The sequence below is a fragment of the Plectropomus leopardus genome, chromosome 6 (genome assembly GCF_008729295.1).
Source record: "Plectropomus leopardus isolate mb chromosome 6, YSFRI_Pleo_2.0, whole genome shotgun sequence".
Classification (NCBI taxonomy): domain Eukaryota; kingdom Metazoa; phylum Chordata; class Actinopteri; order Perciformes; family Serranidae; genus Plectropomus; species Plectropomus leopardus.
In genome coordinates this window covers 26,719,456-26,747,275 of record NC_056468.1, presented here as the reverse complement: position 1 = coordinate 26,747,275, position 27,820 = coordinate 26,719,456, and the positions used below count along the sequence as shown (strand labels likewise).

Here is a 27,820-nt window from a genome sequence, read left to right as displayed (position 1 = left end):
AGTTAATTTTGTATCTTGAATACAGTATTTGTAATGTTCTGTAAGTGATGTTTTTGGGGAATGAGCACATAAGTTCTTCACCTGTTAAATCAACCAAAATTAAACACAACCATCAAAATCATAGTGTTTAACATTCTTTATTCCATTAATTCAATAAAATCAGTTTGAGGTCCTAACTGTTGACTAACGCTCCTATACAAAGCACAGCACAGATAAAGTGAAATGTTGTAAAGGTTGAACTGGTACAGGACACAAAACGAGACAAGACAAAGAGAGGACACATAGTCTCAAATTGCCCTCTGCCTTTTTATCAAACAGGACCTGAAAAATAGACATATAGGCAACTGAAGGTTCACAGTTAAAAACTGCATTACTGAGGTCAAATGGTGGAATCAGTCCACTCAGGATCAGACGCTCTTTGTCTTTTCGTTTTCTCCAGCTCTTATTGCATCTGTTTAAAGTCACTGTACATGTCAATGTGACAATGAAAAGTCAAAAAGCATCCCTCTAGTCTTGAAAGCATGCAACGAAACCACAATATACCAAAACAAGCATCCTCTAATATTCTTATTAATGTCTTAAACCCAGAGTATATCTGAACAAAAACAAGCTGACCACACAGTCAAAATAAAAAAGTGCTTTGAATCTGATTTCAGAGGAAAACATTTGTCTGAGACACAAATGCTCTACTAGAAGTGCACTTTGTCTGGTCAAACTGGTCATAAGCAGCATGTTCTTTGGGGAACAGGGGTTTTGCATGACTTTTCGGCTGATGCATATGTTCTATTCCTGTATTCTGATAACGTATACTCAAAAATTGTGGGAGCTCTAAATAATGAAAATTTTAAAAGTAACCACACAAAATAATGCTTGATTCTTTTAAAACTACAGTATCAGAGGTCTTAGAAGCTGCTTGGGGTTTCAGGGATAAGGCCAACGAACGTGTTATTATCTGTGTGCATATGTGTGTAGGATTCAGAGGGAAGATGTGTTTATGTGTCGCTGAGTGGACCTCTGTTGTGGTTTCACATGTGGGCTCTTTATTCTTCTCCTGTGTTGCTTTCCTCTCTTCTTGTCTGTCCTTCACTGAATCTTTACGCCTCCAGCTCGAAACCCAAGCCAACTTTGTGTCCGCCGCCATTCACGTTCTTGCCGTCAATCAGACCAGAGAGGGTGAGCTTCACTCCTGCAGCAGAGAGGGTGAGATTGTATGTCAAGTAGTCTAGTCTTGCTCTTTGTATTGTTACAGGAAAGAAAAGTTAAATCAGCTGACCTGGCCTGAGGGTTTGTGTGTATCCAATTCCAACGAGGCAGGCGTTGTTAACTTTGGTCTGTGTGGAAAAACAGAACATTATGGACAGGTGAGATAATCATTAACACAGAGTTGAAAGTGCTGTATGTAACTCTGGAGAAAGATAGTTGATTGTTAAGTCTCATTCCTGGGTTGTATGGCAGGTAGTTCTGCAGGTCAGGGGGTTTTATTGGCTACACTAGCAGCTTTGCTTTAGGGGTGGCAATGTTGGCCTGCTGGTCTGTCAGTCTGTCACTTTGGACCAGACTGAAATAACTCAACAACTAATAAATGGATAGCCTGACATTAAGAATGATGTTAATGATCCCCAAAGGATGACTTCTTCTGAAATTTAAAACCAATTTCATATTACCCAAATTGAAGAAAACCTGTAATTACTGCCACATGGTTGAATGCCTCTGCACACCAGTCAAGTTCCACTTACAGTTTAAATCCACGTCTGAGAAATCATGGAAGACTCCCCACCCCCCCAGCAGCACAGAAGATCTATACAATGAGCACAGTTTCAAGGTGAACACCCAAGATTAGTGTTAGCAATTCAGTATCTGATCAAATGTCTCCCCATCTGTTCCAGACTTATGATGTTGAGTAATGACCAAGAAAGTGTTTTTGCAGAACATTATGATGTCACAGTGAAATTGACCTTTTGGATATAAAATTTCATAATTTTATCCTATTAGACATTTATGTGAAATTTTTGCACAAGAATCAAGATCATTTTTTGAGGTCACTGTGACCTTGACCTTTGATCACCAAAATCTAATTAGTTCATCCTTGAGTCTGAGTGGACATTTGTGCCAATTTTAAAGAAATTCCCTTTTGGCACTCTGGAGATAGGCTGCTGCTTCAGGTGGCCCGGAGGTATTAACATTAACCAACATTAATTAGTCTAGAAGTATTGTATTTCCTAATCGTCTTGTCACTGTGTTGAGACACCACACTATCTCTGCTCTCTGATCTGAACCCAAAATCTGCTGGTGGGTTTGAAGGGCAACGAAATGCTACCACCATGAATAATCAGCAAATCTAAGACAATAATAGTGATATTTCATCAAAATCAGGTTATTCTACATGTCTCATTTAAATTGTCACCAAAGATAAAGCACTTGGTAAATTCTGAGCACCTATTGCAAACCAAGGCTTTTTTAACTCCAGGATTTTGTTTTCAAGTTTTACCTTTAAAACATCAAAGGGTAGTTTTTTTTAAAATCGAATGATGGCCGCTGTGCCAACTTACAGATATTTTTCTGGCCAACCGCTGCTGCCACTGTTGTGAATGTTATGGTTTATTTGGGAATATGAAAATTATGCACATGATGCTATGGTTGGCTGCGGGTGTGCTATGATTTGTGCGTGTGATGTGTGGTCTTGTTAAATTTTGTTGGTTTGTGTGGTTGGGCGAGTGGCTGTCATGCACTCATATTCTGGTGAAATGCAGACACAACCTGTGTGATGATGTAATTTGTAAGGAGATTGTATTGCACTGCATTTTGCTTAAGAAGTTAGCCATTAGTTCTGGTGACAACTGTCACTCCCTCCGCGCTGTTTGTTTATTGCATTCGCTCCAATACCTACATTTGGTGCGAGTCACAGCCCTAGTTACTCAGCGAGACTCGAGATAAAAAAAAAAAAAAAATCACACCCCGGCTACCCCCTCCTCTGACAGAAGAACAGTCCCTAATTCAGTGTGCACTGCATGACGACAATACATTAAGCAGGTATTGCTACTACTAAATGATTAGGGTTTCATCATTTTAAATGATTATTTGAAGTCAGTTCTTACAGACAGGGAGGCATCCTTATCCAGCTGGTATTTGGCTCCAATCCCAAAGCGTGTGTTGTTGCTGCCAGCCGTCCAGGCCAGGTGGACGGCTGTCTCCAAGTTGCTGTTCACCTTTTGGTAAATGGAGCCACCAAACTCTGTGCTGTCATTCCTGAAATACAAAGCACAGATACAGAAGGTGGAGATTAGCAGGAGTAGTAATTAGTCTGAAGTTGAAGTTTCATCCTTTAGAAGTACTTCCTCTCTCAATGCTGCCCTCATCAAAAATATCACTTCCATTTCCTGCCTCTCTTTACTGTGATAGGGACTCACACGCTGGTGTGAAGCTGGAAGTCACCGGCCTTGTATCCGAGGGCGAAGTTGTTCTGGGTCAGTTTAGACTTGGCTGTGTCAAAAGCCAACTGGTAGCCTGCCAGCCAGCCCTCGTAGCCAAGCACAGCAGCTGCATGGACAGTGGGCCCGGACATGTCGAAGTCGAGGTCGCAGCCGACATTTACAAAGTCACGTTTGTAGCCGGACTTCAGTTTGGCACTCTTCTTGCTGCAGAAGGAATAACAAGAAACGAAAAGAGAGAAAGTCGTTAAGATCAGCAGTACTGTTTCTTAATATATTAATGATATGTATTTGTATTGAATGACCTATTTATTCACTTTTTTGTACATTTATTTAAGACTACTTAGCATGAACAGGCTTGGTCTTACCCAGTGTTTGGCACAAATGATGCATCCAGACCAAGCTTCAGGCCCTTGGCCAGCTACAAATGGACAGAAAACCGTCAAAAAATTCTATCTGAAAGTTAATATACTGATGTTTTTAATTTAATTTAACTAACTAATTAATTTAACTAACTCCATTTACTACTTATGTACAAATTTGAGGTACTTGTACCTTACTTGAGTATTTCTGTTATGCAACTTTCTACTTCTACTCCAGTACATCTCAGAGGTCAGTGTTGTTTCTATTTGCCTTTATGTTCACGACAGCTTTAGTTACTTTTCAGATAAGTTTTGTTTGCCTTTCCTGTTCAGTGAAAACTATGGATCTCCAAATGTGGTGATTTTCAGTTTCAACTGCTTCATTCAGAGTTTTACTGGTTTGACTTGTCTGATCAATTTGTTTTGAAGAGGAAGACACCTTTTTGGCTCATGCTGAAAAACACTCTGAAGAATGAACACTGAAGGAATCTACACCAAAAGTTCAGGCTTGGCACAAGTTGCAGCTGGTTGCAATCTGCAATCCTCACCACTAGATGACACTAAATTCCCCAAAATCTTACACACTGCTCTGTTGAGTTTGGTTTTGCATGCAGGGCTTTAACTTGCAGTGGAGTATTTTCACAGTGTGGTATGAATACTCAAGTGAAGGACCTACTTCTTCCACCATTGTCTGGTATTCTTTTAGTATTTAAAGTGACCCATATCTTGTTAGTTTGGACCCACCTGGTCCTCCATGGTGATTTCTGTGGTGAGAGTATTGTCTGTGTTCCATTTCTGGCTGAAGTTGAGGCCCAGCTCATTCACTTTGTACTTGGTCTCCAGGTGGCCTCCTGACTTCCCTGTGTCTGTGTTGTTGGTGCCAGAGGTGGCAAACTCCTGCAGGACAAAGAGGGATGACATGATGACGGGGGGAGATGAAGATGGAAAAGGTAGGAAAAGAAGCAGAAAGTCATATTAGAGCTTAACTACAGAAACTAGAGTCAGAAGGGGAGAGGAAGCATACAGGGAGGAAAAAGAAGGAAAAATAAAAGCGAGGGAAACAAGCATTGCTTCTCTGCTTTTCCTCTGCCACACAATCCATTTCAGGTTTGTATGGCTGGTTATGTAAATGAAGAACTACACCAGTGATACTCAACTTACAGTCTGTGGGCCAAATCTGGCCCCCAAGAGGGGAACCCCCCCCCCCCCCCCCAGAAAATGAAGTGAATTACAATGGAAACTGCTTTTGTGCTTTTAGTATACATAAGGTGCTATAGTGCATATAAAAGAAATCAAAATAGATTTCTAAAAAAGTGCCAGCGGAAGATCCCCCGCACCCTAGCTAAGACTCTAATGTCGTAAAATCCTAGAAATGTCCTGAAATCCTAAAAGTGTCCTAATATCTGAGAAATGTCCTAAAAACCTAGCAACATCCTAAAATCCTAGAAACATATGGAGCTGCTGCAAAAGGCCCCTGGCCTCCTGTCATTTCACAAAAGTGGCCCCAAAGCAAAGCAAGTTGAGTATCCCTGAACTACACCTTTTAAGACAGATTTGGGAAAATACAGGTGGGACTGTGAGGGAGAGGTTGGTTGTGAGTGTTGCTGTTGCGGCTGCAGCAGTTGTTTCGCTAAGGGTGTCGCCAAGACGAGCTACAGCTGCAAAGAAACACTTGGCAGAACGCCTGCACGCATCGCCTGCACACAAACATGACTGGTATCACTGGCTTACCCTGCAGAGTACCTGTGTTTAATTACGCTCAAACACACTCTTTCTTACCATCTAACAGGAAGATCCAAAAGAAGATGCAGAGAAAAAAAGAGAAAAGAGAGAAAGTTAGGGAGAACCACACAGAGTTTACATGCTAGTTGGGAAGCAGTAGTTCAGACACAGAGGGAATACATTTACAATGTTTTTCCACTGAGGTTTGAGTTTTGTGGCATGTGGGAAACTCTGTATGCAAGTGCTCATTATGGCTTTACCATGGCAACACAGACACACAATTTGTCTAAAGTTAAGTGAACACTCCGTGAAATTGAGCACTTCCCATCATGACACAACATGTTGGTTGAGAGAAAAGAGTAAGGTGTAAACTTGTCGAGCAGACAGTCTGCTGACTGATTGAGTTCATGTCAGGCAACAAAAACTGTCTGACATGAAGTGCTGCAAGGCCGTGAGTCAGCCATTTGGTGCACACAACTTAGTGGCGAGAGAGAGGCCTGAACATAAAACTTAAACATATCAGGCTTACAGAGACAACAGCAGTACTTACAACACCACTCTGGGATTTGGTCTTAACATCCAGCTTCAGAATGCCATATCCTGGTAAAAGAAAGGAAATTGAGAAAAAAAAACAAAGGGTGGTAAAATAACTTACATCCTTATACTGCACAGCGTGGTTCTCAAACAGCTGCAGCAAAAATAAACAGCATTCAAAGTGACAGAGTAAACAAAATGTTCACTAACATTAGTCCTGTTTGAGCAAATCTTGTCAAAAAAAACAATATCATATCTGTGGTGTATGTATATGTTTGAAGAATGTGTTGAGTTACCAAAGCCCTTGTTGAAGATGTCTTTGGCAGATTTCCCCAAGTCTGAGTATGCAGGAGGGACGGCCATTGTGCCTGCAAAAACAGACATGCACATTGTAATAAGACACAAATAAATATTTTACAGCAGTAATCTGTCCAAATACATAAAGAATTACTCACCAACTGAGTAATGCATTAACATAAAGTTGGAGAATTCACAAAGAATTTTTTTCAAAAAATGAAAAAAGTGATGCAGCAGAGACTGGAAAGTGCAGATTTTTAGTACCTAGCATGGGCCACAATCCAAAAATCCTAGATCCTATATTTCCCATGATACAACTCCAAAATGTCTTTCATTCGCTACTAAAAATGCTTTTGAAATTCTTGGTCCGTGTGCCGGAGTGCACTCAGGCACAAACTGTACTGTTTGTATATTGCAGTGCTGTTTTTGTAAAGTTAAGCATTTTAACATAGGGATCTATGAGGACTGACTCGCTTCTGAAGCCAACCTCAAGTGGCGTTTCGAGAAACTGCAGTTTTTGGTAACTCTGCGTTGGCTTTTTTTTTTTCATCCCGCTTGATTCTAATATGGAGCATTATATTCACAACCGTAAAATTACATATGCATTTCTCTGTCATTGTTATTTTCAAACCCTGTTATTGGTTATCTTAATGAGTGTTTGTTCACTTGACTGCTCATCTGTCACTTGAATGCACTGTCATCCTCTGCCAAAGAGCTGTTTGTGGCTCAATCCATTTGATGTATCTCCCGCTCTACAGAGGATTGTGGCATGTTGGTTTGCATGCTGCATAATCTGAAAAGATGCAGTTTGATATCCTGATATTTTTTGGCATAGTGCATTTGACATACTATGTATTGGGACATATTAAACCTTCTTCTGGCATACTAAATATTGTAGTAGTGTGGGTATTGGAACACATAGCCAGTCTTAAACCCAATTTGTCAGACTTTTTTCAGGCTCTTCACATGACAATGCTAGAATAAATGCTACAAACAACTACAAGCACCTTTGTGGAAGATGAACAATGCAACTCTGAGGGCACAGACATGTGAAGCTGTGTATTCACTCACACACTAAGCATTGCAGATAGCAATTTCTACCATATATTTATTTGCAAACAGTCATTAGTATGCATATCTCTCTGTGTTGGGAGACCCTCGCCATCTGGAGGGGGGCCTGTCTGTGTCCAGCTTCTCTCCTCCCCCTCCCTCTTCCATGTGAACCCTATTGATTGCTTGGCAGCAGTCCACTAGCAAGCAATGGAGGTTGTTAAACTAATGCAACTGATTCACTAGGAGGAAGGGAGTCGAAATGTGCAGCAGTAAATCCATCCAAAAGAGACATTTTTCTGTAAGGCATATCACTGTCTTTCAACATTAAAAACTCCACAAGTATGCCACACTTGTGAAAAGAGATATAATATGTAAGATGTCCAAAGAAATACTATGCGAGCTGATGCAGTAGAGCTAACCGAAGCAAAGGCAGGTTTGGTTAGTCAGCAGCTATGAGTTCTGCACACCACTGCACTGCACCGGGCTTCAGACAGTCATCAGGGTCCCCTGGCTCAGTGCATATGTGTGTGCACACTCTTTGTGTGTGTGTGAGGAAGACATTTTTGACAAGGTGACTTTGCAGGAGCAATCTGAATATCCTGCACTCACTTATTCCTCAGAGCTTGGTTAATGTTTAACTTGTGACTTGCCTTCCTTTCTGTGTTTTAGTCCTGCTACTTCATCCACTATTAATCTCATCAATGATATATTTTCTGCAGACGATGGAGACTTTCCTTTGGAAAATGTGCACTCTTTAAGCTAATAAATCAATGAGCCAGTGTAGAAAATAAAAATGTCACTGTGATCAAATGCAGCAGAATTGACAAAATGTAACGATGAAATAGTCACAGATATCCAAGATTAATGTCACTGCAGCCAAAAGCTAAATCCAGGGACCCTGATGATGCGTTATCTGTCTCTCTCTACACAAACCCCCACACTCACCATGTCCCTTGGGTGCGTGGTGCTGACACGTCCCACAGTGGCCTTTGATCTCTGCCTGCTTGCCTTTTCCTGTCTCGTCCTGCTTCACCTCACTCCCCACTCCTTTCTCTGCCATGTCTCTTCAGAGAAGGGAAGTGCAAGGAGGGACAAGAGAAAACTTTGACAAGTAGTCTGGCACTGCTTTGACAGCAACAGCACACAATATGTGGGTTTGTCTGTAGCTGCTGTGATTATGAGCATGTTTCTTTAGCATGCAGTCAGAGCTCAGAGGTCTCCTTTCTGTGCAGAGAACTATTACATCACGTGGCGCAGTATGTGCACAGGCCAGCAGATGATGAACACATGTGCTTTGTGCACACCATTTGAACATGATAAGGACCATGTAGAGCCCTTGTATGACACTGACACTGAATAATGGCATCAGACAAGAACACTGATAAATTGTTTGGAAAGTACTGAGCATACAACTTGATAAATGAGACTTAGATTAAACTGGATGAGTTGTGTAAGAATTTGAAAAATGGTGTTTTGATATAGTTTTGCAGCTGTTAAACGTGGTCCCCAATCAATCAACAAATCCATATCCATTTGCTGTTTTTGTGGAGGCATGCTTTAAAAATATTTTTTTTAATGAATTGAAGGTAACATGGCATGGACATTTGTATACAAATGGTATTTTTTCCGTGTAAAGTAACCTCTAAGTTTATGACTCAAAAAACCCAAACAGCATATCAGCTTCATCAAGGTGGTGTGGGTGTACTTTTATTATAACTGACAAAGTACTGTTAACATAAGCAAGAAACCCCACAACGTTCATCAGATTCTGATTTTCAATGTTGCTCAGCTCTTGAAAAAAAACGTTTTTTCGTTAAATATGATTGAGTTGTTTATATCTACATAGGAGCGGTCCATCGCCCACAAGGTCCGCCATATTTCTACAATAGCCCAGAACGGAAAAAACAAACACTGGCTCTAGATAAGGCCATTTGCGTATTCACGTTGGCCACTGTAGATGGCAGCCCACACGTGTTGAGAGTGTTGGAAAAAACAAATATTTTATTGTGAAACTGCTTTATTTAGTTGTTTTTTTTCACCTGTTTGAATCACCAGGTCCATTTGTTTTTGTAAAGAAGAGACCTCTGGGAAATTTGACTCCCATTTAAAACCTTCCTGAATGCCTGGATCTTATATTATCAGAGAAAAAAAAAGTTGAGCACACATTGGCAGGTGCAGGGCTAGAGGCAAGTCTGAGATGTCCAGAGCAGTGTCAGAAAAACACTGATTTCTAACATGAAACTGTTTTATTAAGTGTTTTTGTTGGTCTAAACTACCTGGTGTGGCAGTTTTAGAGAGGAAGAAACCTCTGCAGTTAATTTGGCTCCCAGTAAATCCTATTGAACAATGAACACTGAGGGAATCCTAACTGGGAGAAGTTTCAGCTTGTTGCAATCTGCAATACTAACCGCTAAACATCACTAAATCCTGCACACTGCTGTTTTAAGATCTCCATCTTCCTCACACACAAACACCTGACCATAAATCACAGTATGTGTCATGAAGTCCTGTCCCTCTCTGCTCTCTCAGTGTGACACTTCATTTCTCACACAGTAAGCAAATGCGTGCCAGCGAACCTGCATTTTGCTGACCACATGCAAGTCCTGGACCGTCTTTGTCATTTCACCCAACATTCACTCCTTCTGCACTCTGCACCCCCTTCACCTCCTCCACCACTCAGTCCATTTTTGACCCTTTCCGTCCTGGCCTTCATCTCTTGGTCTCAACACGCAGCTCTAAATTTAGCTCAGGTCAACCCAACACTACAACACATGTGACTATAGCTTCAGCATGTGTCCTCCTCCAGGTTCAGCCTATTAAAACCCCTATGAAAACAGATTCATTTGTCTGTATTGTACCCACACACCGTATTTATATACAAACAAACTCCTGTGACTCATCTTAACACTTTCATGAGCTGCAACCAGATGACAGCCTTGACTGAGCTCAAAGGTCAAAAAGACAGCCATAAACAACAGAAGTATGTGAAAGGAAAAGGGCGACTGCACATACAACAAGATGGTGGTTATGACAGGGTCAATCAAACATAGACAATTAATATTTCTAAAACACTATGTTTGAAATAGTACAAAGTCTGTATTTTGCCAATTAGTTATTTACCCATATTTGTCTAACAAAGATAACATTGTTTTATGCGCTTGTAAGAATTTAGTCTTAATAAATGACTAAATGACTTGATATGTCAGAGACCTGCTCCTAGAAATCAGGTACAGCTGTTGATATGTTCAATAAACAAAGCAAAATTTGTTTTAATTGCCAATATTTCTAGCGCGGATGTTATAATGATATTAATTCCATATGTAAGAGACTAGATATCACCATAAATTTTAGATATTGTAATACTGTAAGGGTTGTCTATTCCACGTTTTAAAAGAGGGCTTTACAGTAAAATTGTGTATTTTTCTGAACTTTCCAGATTGTTCTAGCTGTGCTATTATGTGCCTTTACATCTACAATACTGATGATTATTTATCTGAAATATCATGTCTGAATATTTCATGAAAGCGCCAGTAGTCAACCCTACACTATTGTCAAAATGTTGATATCGAGTTATTTGGTCATAAATATCATGTTACCCGATTTTCTCCATATCGCAGAGCTAACCTAATTCTAGCAATAATTTTATCATTTATCCAACATCTAGATAACAGTGAGAACTTAGTAGTTAAACACTGATGATAGACCCCTTGCTAATAAGCAGATACTGAACAAAAAGAAACTATAAAATTATGTAAACAGGCCGTTACCCAACTACTGGCCGAACCCTCAGATAAGGTGAAACCAAGGCAAGTGTGTGTGGCATATAACTGTAGGAATGTGTGGGTGTGAGATAAGGTCAAGTGTAGTCAAATTACAACAAGACAATTTATAGCTTGAATGTAAAGAGCATGAGGTAGTGGTGAATATGTTTCATAGTGTGATTTGTTCAGCATCCAATGGGTTTAAAGTTGTACAATGACAAGATGTGTAAGCACCTGTTTACTAATGGACCTAAGTCATGGGTCATGTTTTTCAGCTCTAGTGTTTCATAACCAGGCGTGATTTCAGAACTCTGGAGAGCAACATCCTTAAAAAGTATATAAATTACCACAATTTCCCATTTTTATCAAGCAAAAAAAAAAAAAAAAAAACAGTTTAACGTTCACTTGTGCATCCAGGCTGAACATGATGATTAATTTGCCCAATGAACATTCAGTGTAGGTCACTATTAACACTGAGCAGACTGTAATTACATAGGAAGGGGCGTGCGTAAAAGTGGTCCGTGCCAGAAGTTAACGGTCAATGTTAGGAGCTGTTCGTGGACCTTGTGCTTTAAGACAAAAAGTCATAAATTACGTTTGAGCCGGATCTATGGCATCACTGCGCTCTGCCTCATAGAGGACGCGTGTTTTTTTTTTTTTTTATTTTGCCAGATGCGTCCGCTTCTGATTTCTTTTGTTTGTCAGTCTGAGAGGTGACCGCCACCACTGCAACAGCTCTTTCCAAACAAAAAAAACCCTTTCTTTAGCTGTTACATTCTGAGTGTTGCATAGCATTTGTAAAAATCTGCTACATTGTAACGTCTGCAGAGAACGGGGCACCCCTCTGTGTCCCGTCTGCGTCACATTTAAGCAGCTACATTACGTAAAATTCCTTTTGTGACTATTAGTTTTCAGGTAGTTTACAATATACTCAAAAGGAACCGTGCAGGCCTGAACTGGCGTTAAAATCTTGTCATACCCGCAGCTGCTGCTTCACACCCATCCCTTTTTATATGTGTGACTCATTTCTCTTACTGACAATCCGGCGACATTTGTCAGCAGCTAAATCGTCATGCAGATAAACCACATGAGTGAATAAGTTTGTGAAAATATCAATTCGATAATGTCAGTTGTTTCTTACCTTTATTTGTGGGGCGGAGCGTGCGGAGTTTGACGACGCTGTTCGGTGCAGCGGGGCACAGTGAAGGAGAAAGCAGAGACAAACAGACTGGGCAGGCGCGAGGCAGACCGGGGGCGGGGCCGTTGTGCAACTCACATTGAGAAAGAAAAGTTAGGGACTGTTCTGTATTTATCAGAGGAGGGTGTGGCTGGGATGTGACTTAATTTTTATTGTTCTGCCTTTGATGTTTTGAAAGATGAAAAAAGCCTTGTTTTTCACTCGCCGTGCATGTTGGATAGTTCGTTCTGACTCTTTAGCAGAATTTTTAATGATACCTGTAGAAAAGGTGATTTTGATGAATTGTCACATTTTTTTATAATTCGAACCCTTACATACCAGTTTGTTCAATGTAATTATTATTATTATATAAAAATTATATATATTTAAATCTTTTACACACTTACCATGTTATACAGATTTTACATCTTTAAATTCTTACATGCTGGTGTCAAATCAAAGAATAATGCACGTTTTTATTTTATATAATTAGTAATGCACAGTTTTATTTTATTTTTATTTTTTAATGGTATCCTTATTTAATTTTATATTTTGTATTCAATGCTTATTTTAATACTTATTATTTCTACTTTTATTATTCTCTATGCTTAGCATCAGAGTGACTGTACGAATCACAATTTCCCCCTGGAGAACAATGAAGTATTTTGTTGTGGTTGTTTTTTCTGATGGAAGCCTTCGTCCCTCATGATGTAGTTAAGGATTGTTTGAAATTTAAAAATCCATTCATGATTTATTTTTATGGTGTCTGGGTAAGATTAATGGCGATTTTTAGAGATATCATGTCTTACAAATCCGCTGTTGAGTTTTGAAAGTGTGTTTTCTAAGCTAAAATAAAATACATAAGTCTCTCCCCAGTGTTTCAAAAACGATTTGACATACTAGTCCCTTCTCAAAGAGTGTACTGTTTGAAAATGTTTTACAACATAAACAATGATGCTGAGAATATCTCTGGTGCTCTGTTTGTGTTTATTTGAGATTGGCCAATCTGTCTGATTATATATCCCCAATATACGTATGATATCTGTAGAAAAAATGTGATTATAGTTTTATTACGGAAAACTACTTATATAAATACTATCAATAAAATAATTAAAATAAAATGATTAATAAAATTGCAGCAACAATTGAATATGAGAAATGTGTTGCTTACATGTCTTAATATCAACATATCCTATTTCATTTTATTTCATTTCATTGCAGGCACTGCCAATGCGAAACCGCCGTTGGAAGCACAACTGTGGAAATGCTGCATTTTATTTGGCGTAATAAGACTGGCACACCACTCAGGGGCAATGACCTCTAGCTTAAAGACATACCCCTAGTGTGGTATAGAATGGTATAGAAGCCCTGATGATTACCTGTCAGGCAGACCCTAATCGCAGACTGTGTACTGTGTACGTTCCCAGGACGCTCCAGCAATTAAATAATGTATATTGATTTAGATTATGAATAGTTAAGATTAGAGCCATAGTGAGGGTTTGGGTGTGGCAGTCATATTGAATTAGGAGGGGTTGTTTGGTAAACCTGAAAGACAAAAAACGGAGATCAAAAAACCCGTCTTTAAACTAGCACAATTACCATAGAAATACACCTGCTAGAACCTACAACTGCTCCAAAAGCAGGGGAGTACTATATAACACGAACTTTTTAAGACCCTAACCCTAACCCATTAAATCATCGGTTGTGAAGAAAATATGCCTTCCAAACCTGCACGTTTTCTTTAAAGCCATGTTTACTTATAAAACAACAACAATAGACAAGAACCTGTAAAAACAGAAATTATCGTTGGATTTTAAAAAAATCAGTGGTCCTTGAACATATTGTGTGGGACGAACACTTCCGTAGAAAAAATAATAATAAAACAAATCATTAGCAAATAGCTTAAATTTTTGGTATTTCATCAAATTAACTTTATTCTATGTGTCGTTTAAATTTTGCCAATAATAAACTGCATACTCCAAGATTTAATAATACCAAATGGTAAATTTTTAAAATCAAGCAACTAATTTATAGTGGAGGGAAGGGCCATGCGTTCACTCAAGTACGCTCAAAGAAAATATTTGTAGCTTTTGGGAGGATAAAAAAACAAAGTCACATCCCAGTCACCCCCAATCCTGTGATAAATAAAGAACAGCCCTTTATCACTTTATCTCTTTATGACTTGTCTCCAAACGAATGCTCCACAATTGTATCTGACACTGATTGCGAAATAATTTGCATTCACACACTATTTTTGGGTTGTTTTGTGTGTGTGCTATGTCTGATAAAGTCCCAACTGCTTATAAAGACCGGATTTGGATCAATGTGGAAGAAAGGTTGATACTCTCATGTGGCGTACGTCTCTTCAGTCGGGTCTAGTTCTATGTGCGGCTGTCCCGTTGCCATGGTGAAGAATACTGAAACAAGTGTTGATAGCGCAGCGTCATCAGTCTGCGTGAACAAAATCCTCAACAGATAAACAAGACGGTATAAAAGGTAAACAAATTAACGTGATTACTTTATGCATCGAAATCGGTTTCAGTTATTTGGTCGACGTGCAAATTGCGTATATTTTCGGTAGATGCATGTTTAGGAATAAATTTCGTCGAATGAGCCCGTGAGGATTAGGTAACTACAGCGAGCAAGCTTAATAAGTTAACAATAGCTGCAGTTAGAGAGCGTTAGATAGCGTTAGCAAGCAATGTAGCGCTAGATGAACCTGTATTTTCATGTAATTCATCAACTATTCATTGTTGTAATCTGATTTATTTATTTATTCATTCATTCATTTATTCCAAGTGTTATAGTTGTTACTGTAGCCGCCGCCACACACAGTAAATGCTTGATCAAAAAATAAATTACACCTCTGCATCGGTCTTATTAATTCATTATGTTTGATTTGATTTATAGCCATTATGTTTTGCTGGAAAAGTGAAGTTATTACACCACCTGCTGGCCTAATTATTTACGATCTCACTCGAGCCGAACATAATGACAAATGTGTGTTTCTTTTTGGCTTGAATTACAGGGTGAGTTAAGTTAAAATGGGACAAATAAGATGTTACATCGTTGGCTCTGTAAATATTAGCAGCCAGTCACTAAACATGCTACAAATACATGAAACATTTTTTTTATTAGTCTGAGATAACTAGCATGAGCAGGGCAGAAAGTCAACAAATCACCGGTCCCACAATGTGCAAGCAAAGCCATGAGGCATGATGATTTTCTAGTTTTGATAATAAGAGTACTGCAGCGAAAATAATATGAATATAACAGCTAGAATGGTTGTGGAATGTTGCGCTGTATGTTTAATTTGTTTTCAAAATTTCCCACAATATACATTAATTTATCTGGGGAAGGGTTTTCAGTGAGTAGTTGTTGCATTCAGGTAAAACGGAACAAAATATTAAGCTAAAAATGGGTAATTTTTCTGAAGTGAAACCAACATGCCTTTAGGCTATCAGGTGCCATAAAATAATGATTAATTCATATAATAATAATTTAATAACAATAATAATTTTGTGCCATCCCGTAATGTCATAGACATTATTAGTATTTGTGTCACTTAAGAAATAATGCAGTGAGTCTATGTCAACCACAATATTCCAGAATTAGTCAAAATTATTACACACACTCAAGCACACATCCACGCCCATTAAAGACAATATGGCAGAGAAAGCATGTCAGAAAGGTTGGATAATATTACTAAGTGACCAGCCGCAGGTTACATAGATGATTTAATTAATTAAAGACTGAACTGATATATGGATTTAACAATTTAAAAAACAAACATGACTGTCCCTGTTTCTGAATTCTTTTATTTGGTACCATGTATTCTTTATAGAAATATAGCAAAGGTCTATAACCTGTTCTAAAAGTACACTTAAGGTAGTATTCAGAATTTTGAGTGGTTTTCTTGGTAATCTACCAAAAAGTGTCTCAAATTACCTGACTTCACCCTGTTTCTTAGCTGATACTCTTTTCACCGTTCTCCTCTTATTTTTTGTGCAGTTTGCAGCTTCAGATGTGTGAGGGACCTTCATCAATATCTGGGCCAATTCCCCCGGATCCTTCTTTGTTTCCCCAGTACTACAAACGACCTGCTTCAGGTTAGATGTGGTCACACTATGCTATATTAAAAAAAACAACCCAGACTTGAAACAGTCTGTGCTTGGACAGTAAACTTAATATTAATGGTAATAGTATAATAATTTGGATCAATTTAATTTGTATTGCCTAATATCACACATGACAATTTGCCTCAGAGGGCTTTACAAAGATATGACACCTCATGTCCTTGGACCCCTTACAGCGGATAAGGAAAAACTCCAAAAAAAACTTTTAATTGAGAAAAAAAAGAAAGAAATCTCAGGAAGAGCAACTGAGTAGGGATCCTTCTCGCAGCATAGACAGACATGCAATAGATGTAGAACAGACAAAAATACTAAAATCCCAGTATAGACAAGTATAAACCAGGAGTCTTTTTGTGCCATATCACACAAATATAAATTGATTTATTTGAATCATTGCAATTTTTTTGGAAGTAGACTTTTAACATCTTTGAGTGCTTTTAACAAATGAGGCTGCAGATCAGTCAAATGGAGGAAAATACGTTGTTGTTTTTTTAACATATTCTCTTCATGACTTTGAACTCACTGTTTTATTGACAAAATATTAGCCTCAAATGAGATGGATTAGTTTTTCCTTCTTTCCCCAGCACGTGGCCGTTTAGAGGGAAACCATGATGGGACTTTGGCCCTGCTCTCAGGGCCACTCGCTCCAGATCCTGTGTTGTACCCTGGCTGCTACAGTGTTCGTACCCCAGCACATCCTCCCCGCATCGGCCCCAGTGCCACCCATATTCTGGAACGAGGACAGAGAGGGGTAGTAGGGGAACTACTCAAACTAGACAGTGTCTCTATCACCCCTGTTCTCAAACCTAGTAAGTGCAAAAAAATTTCAGCTCTTCAAAGTTGTGTTATGCAAGAACCGAGTGGTTCCATGTGGACTTGAAGGACATGTCTGTCTTCTTATTTATTGTTTTTCAATTTTTGAGTTGTTATAGCAAGAACTGAGTTTGATTGAGTGTGCTAACCCTACATAATTATTTTTATTTTTTTAAATAATCAAGACAGTTTTTGTGATTCTTGACCCTCAGAACAGCGGGTCCATGACTTTGGTAAAGAGAATGTGCGTCGGCTCAGGGAGATCCAGAGACGCTGTAAAGAGCAGGAGGCTGAGAGATCACAGTCTCGTCCAGTTCCAGTCAAAGCTCTTTGGACCTCCTCCAAATACCAGAACATCCCATCCAGGGTGATGGTCCAGCTACAGGTAAGGAGGTGAAAGATGGAAGTATTTCAGTTATGAATATTTTCTCTGGATTATGTTTAATTCTATTCTCCTTCGTGCAGGTTTCTACTCCAGCTCCTAAACCACAGTGTCAAAACTTTCTGAAGGCCCACTCTACTACCCCACAAAGACCACATGCCAGAACCTCTCCTGTAACTTTGCAACGCCCGGCCTCCTGCAACTCTATACAGGATCAAAACTTGCAAGTGAGAATTTCCAGTAAATGTTTACTTAGTATTTATACACAGATGATGAGACAGTAAGAACAGTAAAATTATTTTGAAAAGAGAAGTGTATTTTGCTTCAAAAGTAAACATCAAACAACATTATTGTGCATTTTTTCTCTCGTAGATGTGTATCTGCACAATTTCCTTTTTGTTTTAATTCCACAAACTGTTGTATATGGATACAGTTACAGGTGCAAGGCCGAACGATAGACTTCATAAAACACAATGCCCGATCTGCAGGAAAAACTTCGCTGCGTAGGTCACAGTCACTGACAAACCTTAGAGAGAAGCCCATCCCCAGTGCAGTCAAGGGACAGGTGCCTCAGTAGTGAGTATTCATATTCATCCTCATATTGGATTTTAGTGCTTTTTCTATTTTATATAAACATTTTTATGAAAAATTCACGTTTTGTTTCAATAGGTTTTATGTAATGTAATCCAGTGACTCAAACTCAGCATGAGATATTATGGCTACAATAGATATACAGAAAACAGCTTTTCATATAGGAATTTAAAGCTTCTGTTTTGTATCTCTATTGAAGTCTTTGAAACGTTGTGAAACAGAGGGGAAAAAAGTTATTAAAACTTTAAAAATAGACATAAACAGCCATGAGTCATTGAAAGAGCTTGGATTTATGTTTTGTACAAGAATAGAAATGGGAGTTCTTTTGACATGGGTCGACATCTATAACAGTAATTATTTTTTAGCTGTGTCTGAGCTGTGTTGGGTCCTTAAATTCAAGGAAATTGGGCCTTAAAAGTCTTGAAAAGTCATTGGACTAGATGTCCAATGACTTTTCCATTTTTTTTAATGCAAAATTACTGGGGTTTTTTTCTTCAATAGCCTCAAGGTAATGTAAGCCAGTTACTCAAAAGCAATACCAGATGTCATTACTATACAGGACCCACCACTTAGTGTCAGATTTCCTTCTCTATTTTTTGGAAAATGTATGTTTTTGTAGAAAGCTTCAATGTAATGTGACCCCATGACTGTACTCAATGCCAGATTTCATTACTATGCAGAACAAACCTCTTTATATTGGATTTTAGCCCATCTTCTATTTCATATAAACATTTTTATGGAAAATTCACAAATGTTTTACAAATCAATACCAGATGTGATTACTACACTGGTCCACCTCTCTTGATTTTAGGTCTTCTTCAATTTTATATAAATATTTGGTAAAACCACATAACCCTTCACAACAGGTGGATTTTTGCCTTTTTCACTCCGCTTATTTCTGTTCTCCTTCTCTCTGACACTCAGTCTTGAGGAAAGGAAGGAGCAGTGGCAGAGAGAGGAGGAGGAAAGGAAGAGAAACGCACCTGATCCTACAGCCCCAGCTGGTCACACCCTGATGCCTGAGAGTGAGAGACAGGAGACCCTGAAGTCCCTCCAAGAGAGTATGTTTCCATTGTTCTTTATGGAAAAAAGGGTAGAAAATGAGCATGTTCATATAACGTTGAGAAAGGTGCTGGACCCACATAAAGTACAAGCAAAACACTGAGAAAGGTCCGTACACTTAAGCTCCCCTTGCAGCTTTTATTGAGCTACTCACAAGGGATGTTTCGAGCTAACAGCTTTTCTTCAGAGCTTTTTATCTCCGTCCTTATATTAATAAAGACAACATTACCTTAAGGTACCACATGTATACTGAATACTTGCCTCTCTAATTTTGCTGACTTTGTTTTTTCAGCCCATCGCTCCTTGGTCAGTGAGCTGCTGTCTCTCCCTCTCAAAGCTGACAATCTGAGTGTTCGTTCACGCCGGGCTCATCTTGATTGTAGACTTTCTGAAATCGAGGAGGCAATTAAAATATTCTCCAGGGACAAAGTTTATGTAAAAATAGACTCCTAACACAAGAGGAGGATGAAGAGGAAGAGGAAATGGTCCTGTCAATTCACTGCTTTATTGAGATTAATGTTCATTTTGTAATTGTGTTATCTAACAACTTTCCAAAACAGATAATTATTTTGTTGTTAGAGATGTATTTTCTTTTTGAAAATATAAGACTCTATATTATGAACTGAATTGGCTGAATTTTATAACAGGTCAAGCATTGCGGTTATTAATTATCAGTTACAAAATACATGCTACTGAATTTGCTATAATATGTTTTCTCTTGGAAGAGAAAATAAGTAAGTGCACCGTAAACTTGGCAGTAAACAGTGATAGATTTAGCTCAAAATATAATTTGTTGAGATGTGTTTTGTCTTTGCGTAAAACTGGCTGGTGGTTTATAATAATGATATTTTTGTGACGTAATTGTATATGTATTATTGCAGAAACTTGTATGGTTTGAAAATATACAATGCATTAGTGTGTGTATAGTTGGTATATTTTTTTAATTATTTTATTAAAAAAAAAAGAACATAATACAGATTCAGAATGCATGGAAAAGTATACAAACAGAATAATAACAAAAGAAATACTAGACAAAAACATTACATATCGTACAGATAGTATTGTCTTGATAGCTTTTTTTAGTTGAGTTGGAAAGTAGTGTCACATATTGCAACCATCCATTTAATTATGAATACATTTTTGCAAACATACTTGTCAAATGTATCCTTTAAAAAATCAGTCTTTTTCTTTTGGATTTCTGAAGATACTAAACATCACATTTTCCCATAATAATGTTAATTCCTTAAATATATAAACATTGACAAATCTGCAAATGTCCTACTAGAATTTCTTGCTGTGAAAACAATGTTAAAAAACCTTTTCTGCAGTTTGTGTTTACTTTTTATTTACACAAAACGTATCTAACAATAAAAATACATATCAAAACATTTTAAAAAGTACATAAATACAGACAACTAAATAAATGTTCCAAATTAAAATTAAATAATAATATCATATTGTATAATATTATCCATCCATCCATTTTCTTACGCTTATCTGGGGCCGGGTTGCGGGGGCAACAGGTGGAGCAGAACATTCCAGACGTCGCTCTCCCCAGCAACGCTTTCCAGCTCCTCCTGTGGGACCCCGAGGCGTCCCCAGGCCAGACGAGATATGTAATCCCTCCAGTGTGTTCTGGGTCTGCCCTGGGGCCTCCTACCAGTAAGACGTGCCCTGAACACCTCCAGTGGGTGGCGCCCAGGAGGTATCCTTATCAGATGCCCGAACCACCTCAACTGGTCCCTTTCGACGTGAAGGAGAAGTGGCTCTACTACGAGCTCCTCCCGGATGTCCAAGCTCCTTACCCTATCTCTAAGGCTGAGCCCAGCCACCCTGCAAAAGAAACTCATTTAGGCCGCTACTACCAAGTGCTCATGACCATAGGGGAGAGTTGGAACGTAGATGGACTGGTAAATCAAGAGCTTTGCCTTCCGGCTCAGCTCCTTAACCACCATGGTCCAATGGAGTGCCTGCATCACTGCAGACACTGCGCCAAACCGCCTGTCCATCTCACACTCTGTTCTACCCTCATTAATGGACAAGACCCCAAGATACTTGAACTCCTTTGCTTGGGGCAGCAACTCTCCTCCCACCCAGAGGTGACAGCACCGTTTTCTGGCAGAGAACCATGGCCTCAGATTTGGAGGTGCTGACTTGCATCTCTGCTACTTCACACTTGGTTGCAAACCGTCCCAGTGCATGTTGAGTGTACAGTGTGATGAAGCCAAGAGAACCACATCATCTGCAAAAAGAAGAGATGCAATTCTGAGGTCCCCAAACCAGAATGTTGTTGTTGTTTTGCAATCACAAAGAGGAAATACATTCATCATAGACTATACACAGTCTTTTGTATAGTATGTTAATGATTTTGAAGAAGGAAGGAAAAGAAGGATTCAGGATTAAACAGCACAACTTGTAGTCAGTAGTCTAAGTGGGATGTGAGGATTCTTAAAATAGTGTGTACAGATGTGAAGCCCTGACCATAGGCTTTCTGACTGATCTGCACTAAGAGCTGTTAAAATGGTTTTGATTCATTTCTGTAGTTTGAGGGTGACAGATGTGCTTGGCAGATTTACATACAGCAGCAAAATGATATAATGCTGATATACATTAGAATTCATGTAAATGAAGGCTGAACCATGAACAGAAATCACAGATTGCCTGTATAATATTTGAAAAGTTTACATTGTCAATCAATAAAATAATTTGAGACTCTAAACAGTCTGATAAATGATATGATAAGATCTGAATGAATAGGAATCCTATCTAACAGGATGTGGGTGATTCAGTGACTTCCTGTACAGGCTGAAGGCCGCTGCAAAAGTCTTAAATTAGTCACCGCCTCCCGCTGCGGCCGCCTGCCCTCGCCTGCTCTCCAGGCGTTCAGCTGGAACGAACCAAACATTTCAAATGCGCAACAACACAGTCAAATTAAGTTTGCTTCCGTGTGGGTTATGGTTAGGGTTGCTGTGCCTGGACATAGCTCTAAGAAAGGTTGCGTCTACCCTAAATATTGACTCATTTAATGTTCAACGCGTCGTGTATGCTAGTGACCAAAAACAAACATTCTGCGGCTTTGCAGGTGCTTGCATACCACGCTAAAGTCCACGTGCGTCCGTCAGAGCTTTGACAAGAGGGATTTTTCATTCAAAGTACTTTATACTGTTTTGACAATAAAACTTAATATGACCGCATTCAACTCAACATTTTTGGAAAACTTTGAGGAGCGCAGTGGCACGAGAAGGACGAGTGGACTGGTTATATTCACATTATACTTTTAGATGAACGAGCAGAGACGTTTGAGGAAGAGGGGGACTTCGCTTGGACAGAGCTCTCAGAATGCTTCATACAGGTGAGTACGACAACTCGAGATTATAATATCAACAACCACTACAGGCAATACTGTATACATTCCCTTATTTTGCTTCTCTTTAATGCATTTTTGTCTCGCTGCAGTGCAAATGGAGGACTTCGCGAGGACACAGCTCACAGAGACTCATACAGGTGAGTGCAACAACTCGAGATGATATCAAAAACAACTTTTCGTAGCCTACAGCCCCTCCTATTGCTCCTCTTTGCTGTAATGTGTTTGTGTTGCTGCAGTTTCAAGTTTAAACAGCTCCGTGTTGTCTGTCTTGGTGGTGCAACAAAATGTGTGGGATTGGCTTATTTAGCCTAATTCGCGTAGCTCAGTTAGGCTGCTGTTTGCACCCACCACTGGTGTCCAGAGTTTTTATTTGTTGGTGGTATTTTTGTCTGAGTTTTGGAGGGATCAGAAATCTATTTATTTGCGTTCAATTTTTTTTTCATTCTGCATATTGAAAACTTAAAAATAAGTGAACACAACAAAGAGAAGATGTCTAAGCAAGTTGTAGGCTATAGATTTACGAAATAGTAGTGCATCATGATCAAAGTGTGCATAATTCACTGCTGCATTTAATCTCTCTTGGCTAGGAGAACATTTTCACCACTGTGTAATTCTCCTTTCCCATCTCTGTTTTCGCTCCCCGGCTCAGTTTTGAACAAAAAGTGAATATACTGGGTTATATGTTCAAGTTTTTTCATTTTAGATGGTGGTACTATGATCATTTAGCTAATCTATTATCTTATTTGCCTTACCCAGCTGCAGTTATTCATGCCTTCACTGTCAGAGAGTAATCAATGCTCTTTGGAAAGTCTAGACAGTCTTCACGGTTTTATCATTTTATTCAGCAGTAGAGCATTAAGGGTGATGCTAGAATGGATCGTCCGGAGGGAGGTAGGCGGGATCTCCGCCGCACGTTATTAAATGCTCATAGCGGAATCAACCAATCACAGCAGCTTATAGTTTCTGGCATTTTTTTTCAATTTACCTATTTTATAGACTGCATGTAATATCTGTGTCTTTACCTACAGTTTATGATCTGTCTGCATCATTCCCGTTCAGAAGTGACTGTGCAGAGTTAGATTATTTTCTTAAAGAAGTGGAGAAAGAGTTAAGTTCTCACAGTGTGGAGCAGCATTACAATGAAAAAGGTGGAGAAATTAACAGTGAACAACTGATTTCTTGCCAGCTAACGTTAGATATAAACCAGGAAATGTCATGTTAGCTACAGTGTTGTTGGTTAATATTAGGTTATCTGACTGCACTCCCTTTCAGAAATTTGATAACTGCCGCATTAAATCTCCATGAAAAGTGACTACATTAATGTCAAATAAATCTATTTAAGCGCAATATTTAGCACTGAAATTAAGTATTCCAATGGAAAACCCAAGTAACGCTACCTCAAATTGTAACTAACAAGCTAGATTATCTGAGTAAATATCGACTGTGGTCAGGATATAACTAGGATATAACTGTCTCTTTATGCTAGTTTGAATGTGCTACCCCCCATGTTTCTTTGGCTCATCCCCGGAAGGTGTAGTCAGCCATATGACAGACAGACATTGAGCATGGAGGGATAGCTCAGGGCTTTTGCGCTTTTCTATCCATAGTTGGAGGCTTGGTGAGGATAAAGGAAAGGAGGGGACAGAGGGCTTAGAAGGTAAGAGCACACATGAGGACCAAGGCACCAAAATAGAATTGAACATTAAAAATTGACAATAAATACATAAAATGAGTATAGATTAATCTATAAGGGATCAGATGCACAGAGGGGTGGAGTAAACATATATATATATTTGTATGCATAGTTATATTTATAGGCTACATAGGTTTTGGCCGCCTTCCTTTGTTCAGAGGAGACCTGCGGTCCTGACGCGCTGAAATTAAATAATCAGTCTGGCTTGGATCGAACTGAAGATTTATTGCTGTTGATAGTGCAATGTCCATAACAAAAGGTTAGCACAATTAGGCCATTACTGTAGTGTGAAAAATAACAAAAAAAGAGAGCGGTCCAAAAACAATACAGCTCTCCCCTGTCTCATCAGTAACACCTGTCCCTCGCTCCTCTATATCTCATTTCCGGGGAGGAGGATCTTATAATATAAACATTTACTTAACTAAAAATAAAACATAAACCTAGAGCCATTAATTATTTCATCGTCCATAATGCAATATTATTAATAACAACAATAATCAAAAAAATATGCCGAAATGGCTCTAACACACACACAAACACACACACACACACACACACACACACACACACACACACACACACACACACACACACACACACACACGTCATGTTATTTTGGAATGTGATGCCAAGGAAAGTTACTTCTTTGCTGATGGTGATCTTATGATGGTGGAGCGTGACATTGATGTTATTGTACTGTAGTTGGTTGTTTTTGCAGAAGATGACACATTGAGTTTTGATGAGGTTGAGGGTGATTCTCCATAGTTTGGACCATTCTTTTATTTCAGTAATGCAGCGTTGAAGTTTTTTGTCTGCAAGTTGTGGAGATTTTGGATGTGGACCAGTAACAGAGACCATCTGCGAACTGTGAGACTTAAGCTATGGAAATCCTTATTTCACCAGGTTGGTCCCATTGAGATTAAGAATCTCTTTCAAAAGGGAGACATGGCCAAGACAGTCAGCAGTGAGAACAAAAATTGCAGACAGAGACACATAGGGAGACAAAATACAATTCACAATCACTGAAATTTGCATTAGAATGAACCTTCTATGAGCCAAGCTTTCCAGGAGTCATAACTTGAGTCTAAACACAGCAGACAACAGGAGTATTTACAACAGTAGATACTAAAATGGCATCAAACTTTCAAGTAGTGCAGTGTACTTTTTCATTAAATAAAATATTTTTAATATTAACATAAATGTGTAAATATTAATTTAAAGGTTGCTACCAGAAAGTTATTTGAACTGTTAAATTTATTGTCCAGCTGTGGACAGACCTGGAGCTGAAACTAAACCGGCTGGGTGTAAATCAGGAGTCCTGACCACCAGGCCATCTGGTACAACAGGACACTGAGATCTGGTTTGACTAGCATCTTGACAACAAACTTATTTAACACTCAGAAGTTACAAGTACAACAAAACTCAGAACCACCTAAAGAGCCTCTAGAACAGACTTGAAGATCACCACAACAGTTTTAAATGTGCAGGAACTTTTTATATCTAAGGTCTCATCTTCTTTCTTCTTCTGCTTTGTAGAGTTCATTGATGCCCAAGACAGTCCAGTGGTTAAGGATATCAACCGCCAAAATCCTGCCTGAGGTGTGTCACACGGGACTGCTTGTGATGAGTGAATGTGGGAGTCAAATTTCAAGCGTCACGTCGGTTTCACATCAATTTTACGAATTTCAATTTGTGATTTTACGAATTTCAATTTGTGATTTTACGAATTTCAATTTGTGATTTTACGAATTTCAACTTGCAAATTTCCCAGCTTCAACTTGTGATTTTCCGAATTTCAACTTGCGAATTTCCCAATTTCAACTTGTGAATTTCCCAGTTTCAACTTGTGATTTTCCCAATTTCAACTTCCGAATTTCCCAATCTCAACTTGTGAATTTCCCAATTTCAACGTGTGAATTTCCCAATTTCCACTGTGGACCACAGAGGAAGGAATAGAGAGAACGTGAGTATATTTGAGCCCAGGTTGTTGAGCCAGATTAATTAGCTAGCTTGATGGGTAAGTGTTTTTATTTTAAAGAAAAACTTAACATTAGAGGCTACATTTAATCTGTGCCTTAAAGGACCTTAAGTTTTAGTTCAGATGAAGATTTGAGTTAATCAAGGGCTTGCTGTATGAAATAGGGTTGTTATTGGCTCATATCTACAATTTTTTTAGCCTCATTGGATTAATACATTGTGCTGCTTGCCTTACCATTTACAAGTAAAATTAGATCTCAGTGTTGTTTTTTTCTTTACACGTTTGTACTTTTGCCATAGTACCAGCACCTTGACTAAAGCTATGCACGGGCATTTTTCTGTTTTAGATCTCAGTGTCCTTTTGTCCCAGATGGCCTGGTGGTCAGGTCTCCTGGTTTATACCCAGCAGAGTGTAAACCAAAACTCATGACACCAGACCATCTGAGACAACAGGGCATGTAGGATACTGCAGTGTTAGCAGTTAAAGTAGGTATTGGTGCCCGCAACATGCTTGTTCTTCATGCCACCCCTGCATAGGTCAATGCCCCACTTGGGCCACCCCAGTAAAAAAAAAATAAAATAAGAAATCGGGATGTGTCATTGGGAGGCAGGAGGAGAAAATAAAGACCACCACAGAGGAAGGAACAAAATCAAAGAAGAAACAAGGAGGATGAGGGTGATGAGAAGATCACTACAGAGGAAGGAATGGCAGTAAACAGGATGGAGGAGGACGAGAAGGAGGAGCAGACTGCAAGAGAGATTGAGGACAACAAAGAGGAGGGTAAAGGAGGTGGAGGAGGAGGAGAAGAAATAAACCAAAATGGAGGAAGGAACAACAGCAAAAAGGAGAGAGGACAATTGGAAGGAGAAGATGAAAACCACCATGTAGGAAGGAAGGACGATGAAGGGAAGAGACAGGGAAAAGGATGAGATAACCACCACAGGAGAAATGAACAACAAGAAGGGAGATGGTGGAGTTGAACAAGACCACATCAAAGGAGGTATTGACACCAAAGAGGAGGGAGAAAGAGGGCGAAGGACAAGAGGAAGACCATCACAGAGGAAAAACCAACAACAAAGAGGAGGAAGGAGATGAAGGCCACCATGAAGGATGGAAAATCAACACTGAAGAGGGAAGAGGAGGAAATGAAGACCACCACAGAGAAGGAACGACAAAGAGGGAGGGAGGAGGAACAGGAGAAGACTGCCACAAAGGAAATGAATGACAACCAAGAGGAAAATGGAGGAGCAGAAGAACACCACATCAGAGGAGGGATTGACACCAAAGAGACAGGAGAATGAGAGAGGAGGACAAGAGGAAGGCCATCACAGAGGAACAACCAACAACAAAGAGGAGGAAGGAGATGACGGCCCCCACATAGGATGGAACAGCAAACGAGGAAAAGAAAAAGATCACCACAGAGGAAGAAATGATAAAGAGGACAGGAAAGGAGAAGACTACCACAAA

General features: G+C 39.2%; 2 protein-coding genes and 1 long non-coding RNA gene across 5 annotated transcripts; 2 read left to right on the top strand and 1 right to left on the bottom strand.

Moving 5' to 3' along the window:
- Positions 1-121: 121 nt before the first annotated feature.
- vdac3 (voltage-dependent anion channel 3) lies at positions 122-12,402 on the bottom strand. Of its 3 annotated transcripts, XM_042488115.1 has the most exons (11): positions 12,299-12,382; positions 8,342-8,458; positions 6,343-6,414; positions 6,063-6,112; positions 5,570-5,572; positions 4,535-4,687; positions 3,797-3,849; positions 3,408-3,635; positions 3,096-3,246; positions 1,274-1,331; positions 122-1,186 (listed from the first exon to the last, which is right to left on the bottom strand). In XM_042488115.1, the coding sequence occupies exons 2-11, from the start codon at positions 8,454-8,456 to the stop codon at positions 1,095-1,097; spliced, it is 975 nt and encodes a 324-aa protein (XP_042344049.1). In that variant the 5' UTR covers positions 8,457-8,458; positions 12,299-12,382; the 3' UTR covers positions 122-1,094. The 3 variants fall into 3 exon arrangements, with proteins under 3 accessions (XP_042344049.1, XP_042344051.1, XP_042344050.1); XM_042488117.1 differs by lacking the exon at positions 8,342-8,458 and having other exon boundaries at positions 12,299-12,402; XM_042488116.1 differs by lacking the exon at positions 5,570-5,572 and having other exon boundaries at positions 8,342-8,460; positions 12,299-12,400.
- Positions 12,403-14,718: 2,316 nt separating this feature from the next.
- enkd1 (enkurin domain containing 1) lies at positions 14,719-19,786 on the top strand. The gene is made up of 8 exons (XM_042488774.1): positions 14,719-14,830; positions 16,346-16,443; positions 17,052-17,276; positions 17,493-17,665; positions 17,746-17,889; positions 18,096-18,238; positions 19,178-19,314; positions 19,608-19,786. The coding sequence occupies exons 2-8, from the start codon at positions 16,359-16,361 to the stop codon at positions 19,766-19,768; spliced, it is 1,068 nt and encodes a 355-aa protein (XP_042344708.1). The 5' UTR covers positions 14,719-14,830; positions 16,346-16,358; the 3' UTR covers positions 19,769-19,786.
- Positions 19,787-22,246: 2,460 nt separating this feature from the next.
- LOC121943957 lies at positions 22,247-25,969 on the top strand. Its single transcript, XR_006105883.1, has 3 exons — positions 22,247-22,667; positions 22,772-22,819; positions 25,912-25,969. It is a non-coding gene; the product is annotated as an uncharacterized LOC121943957 (long non-coding RNA).
- The last annotated feature ends 1,851 nt before the right edge of the window (positions 25,970-27,820 follow it).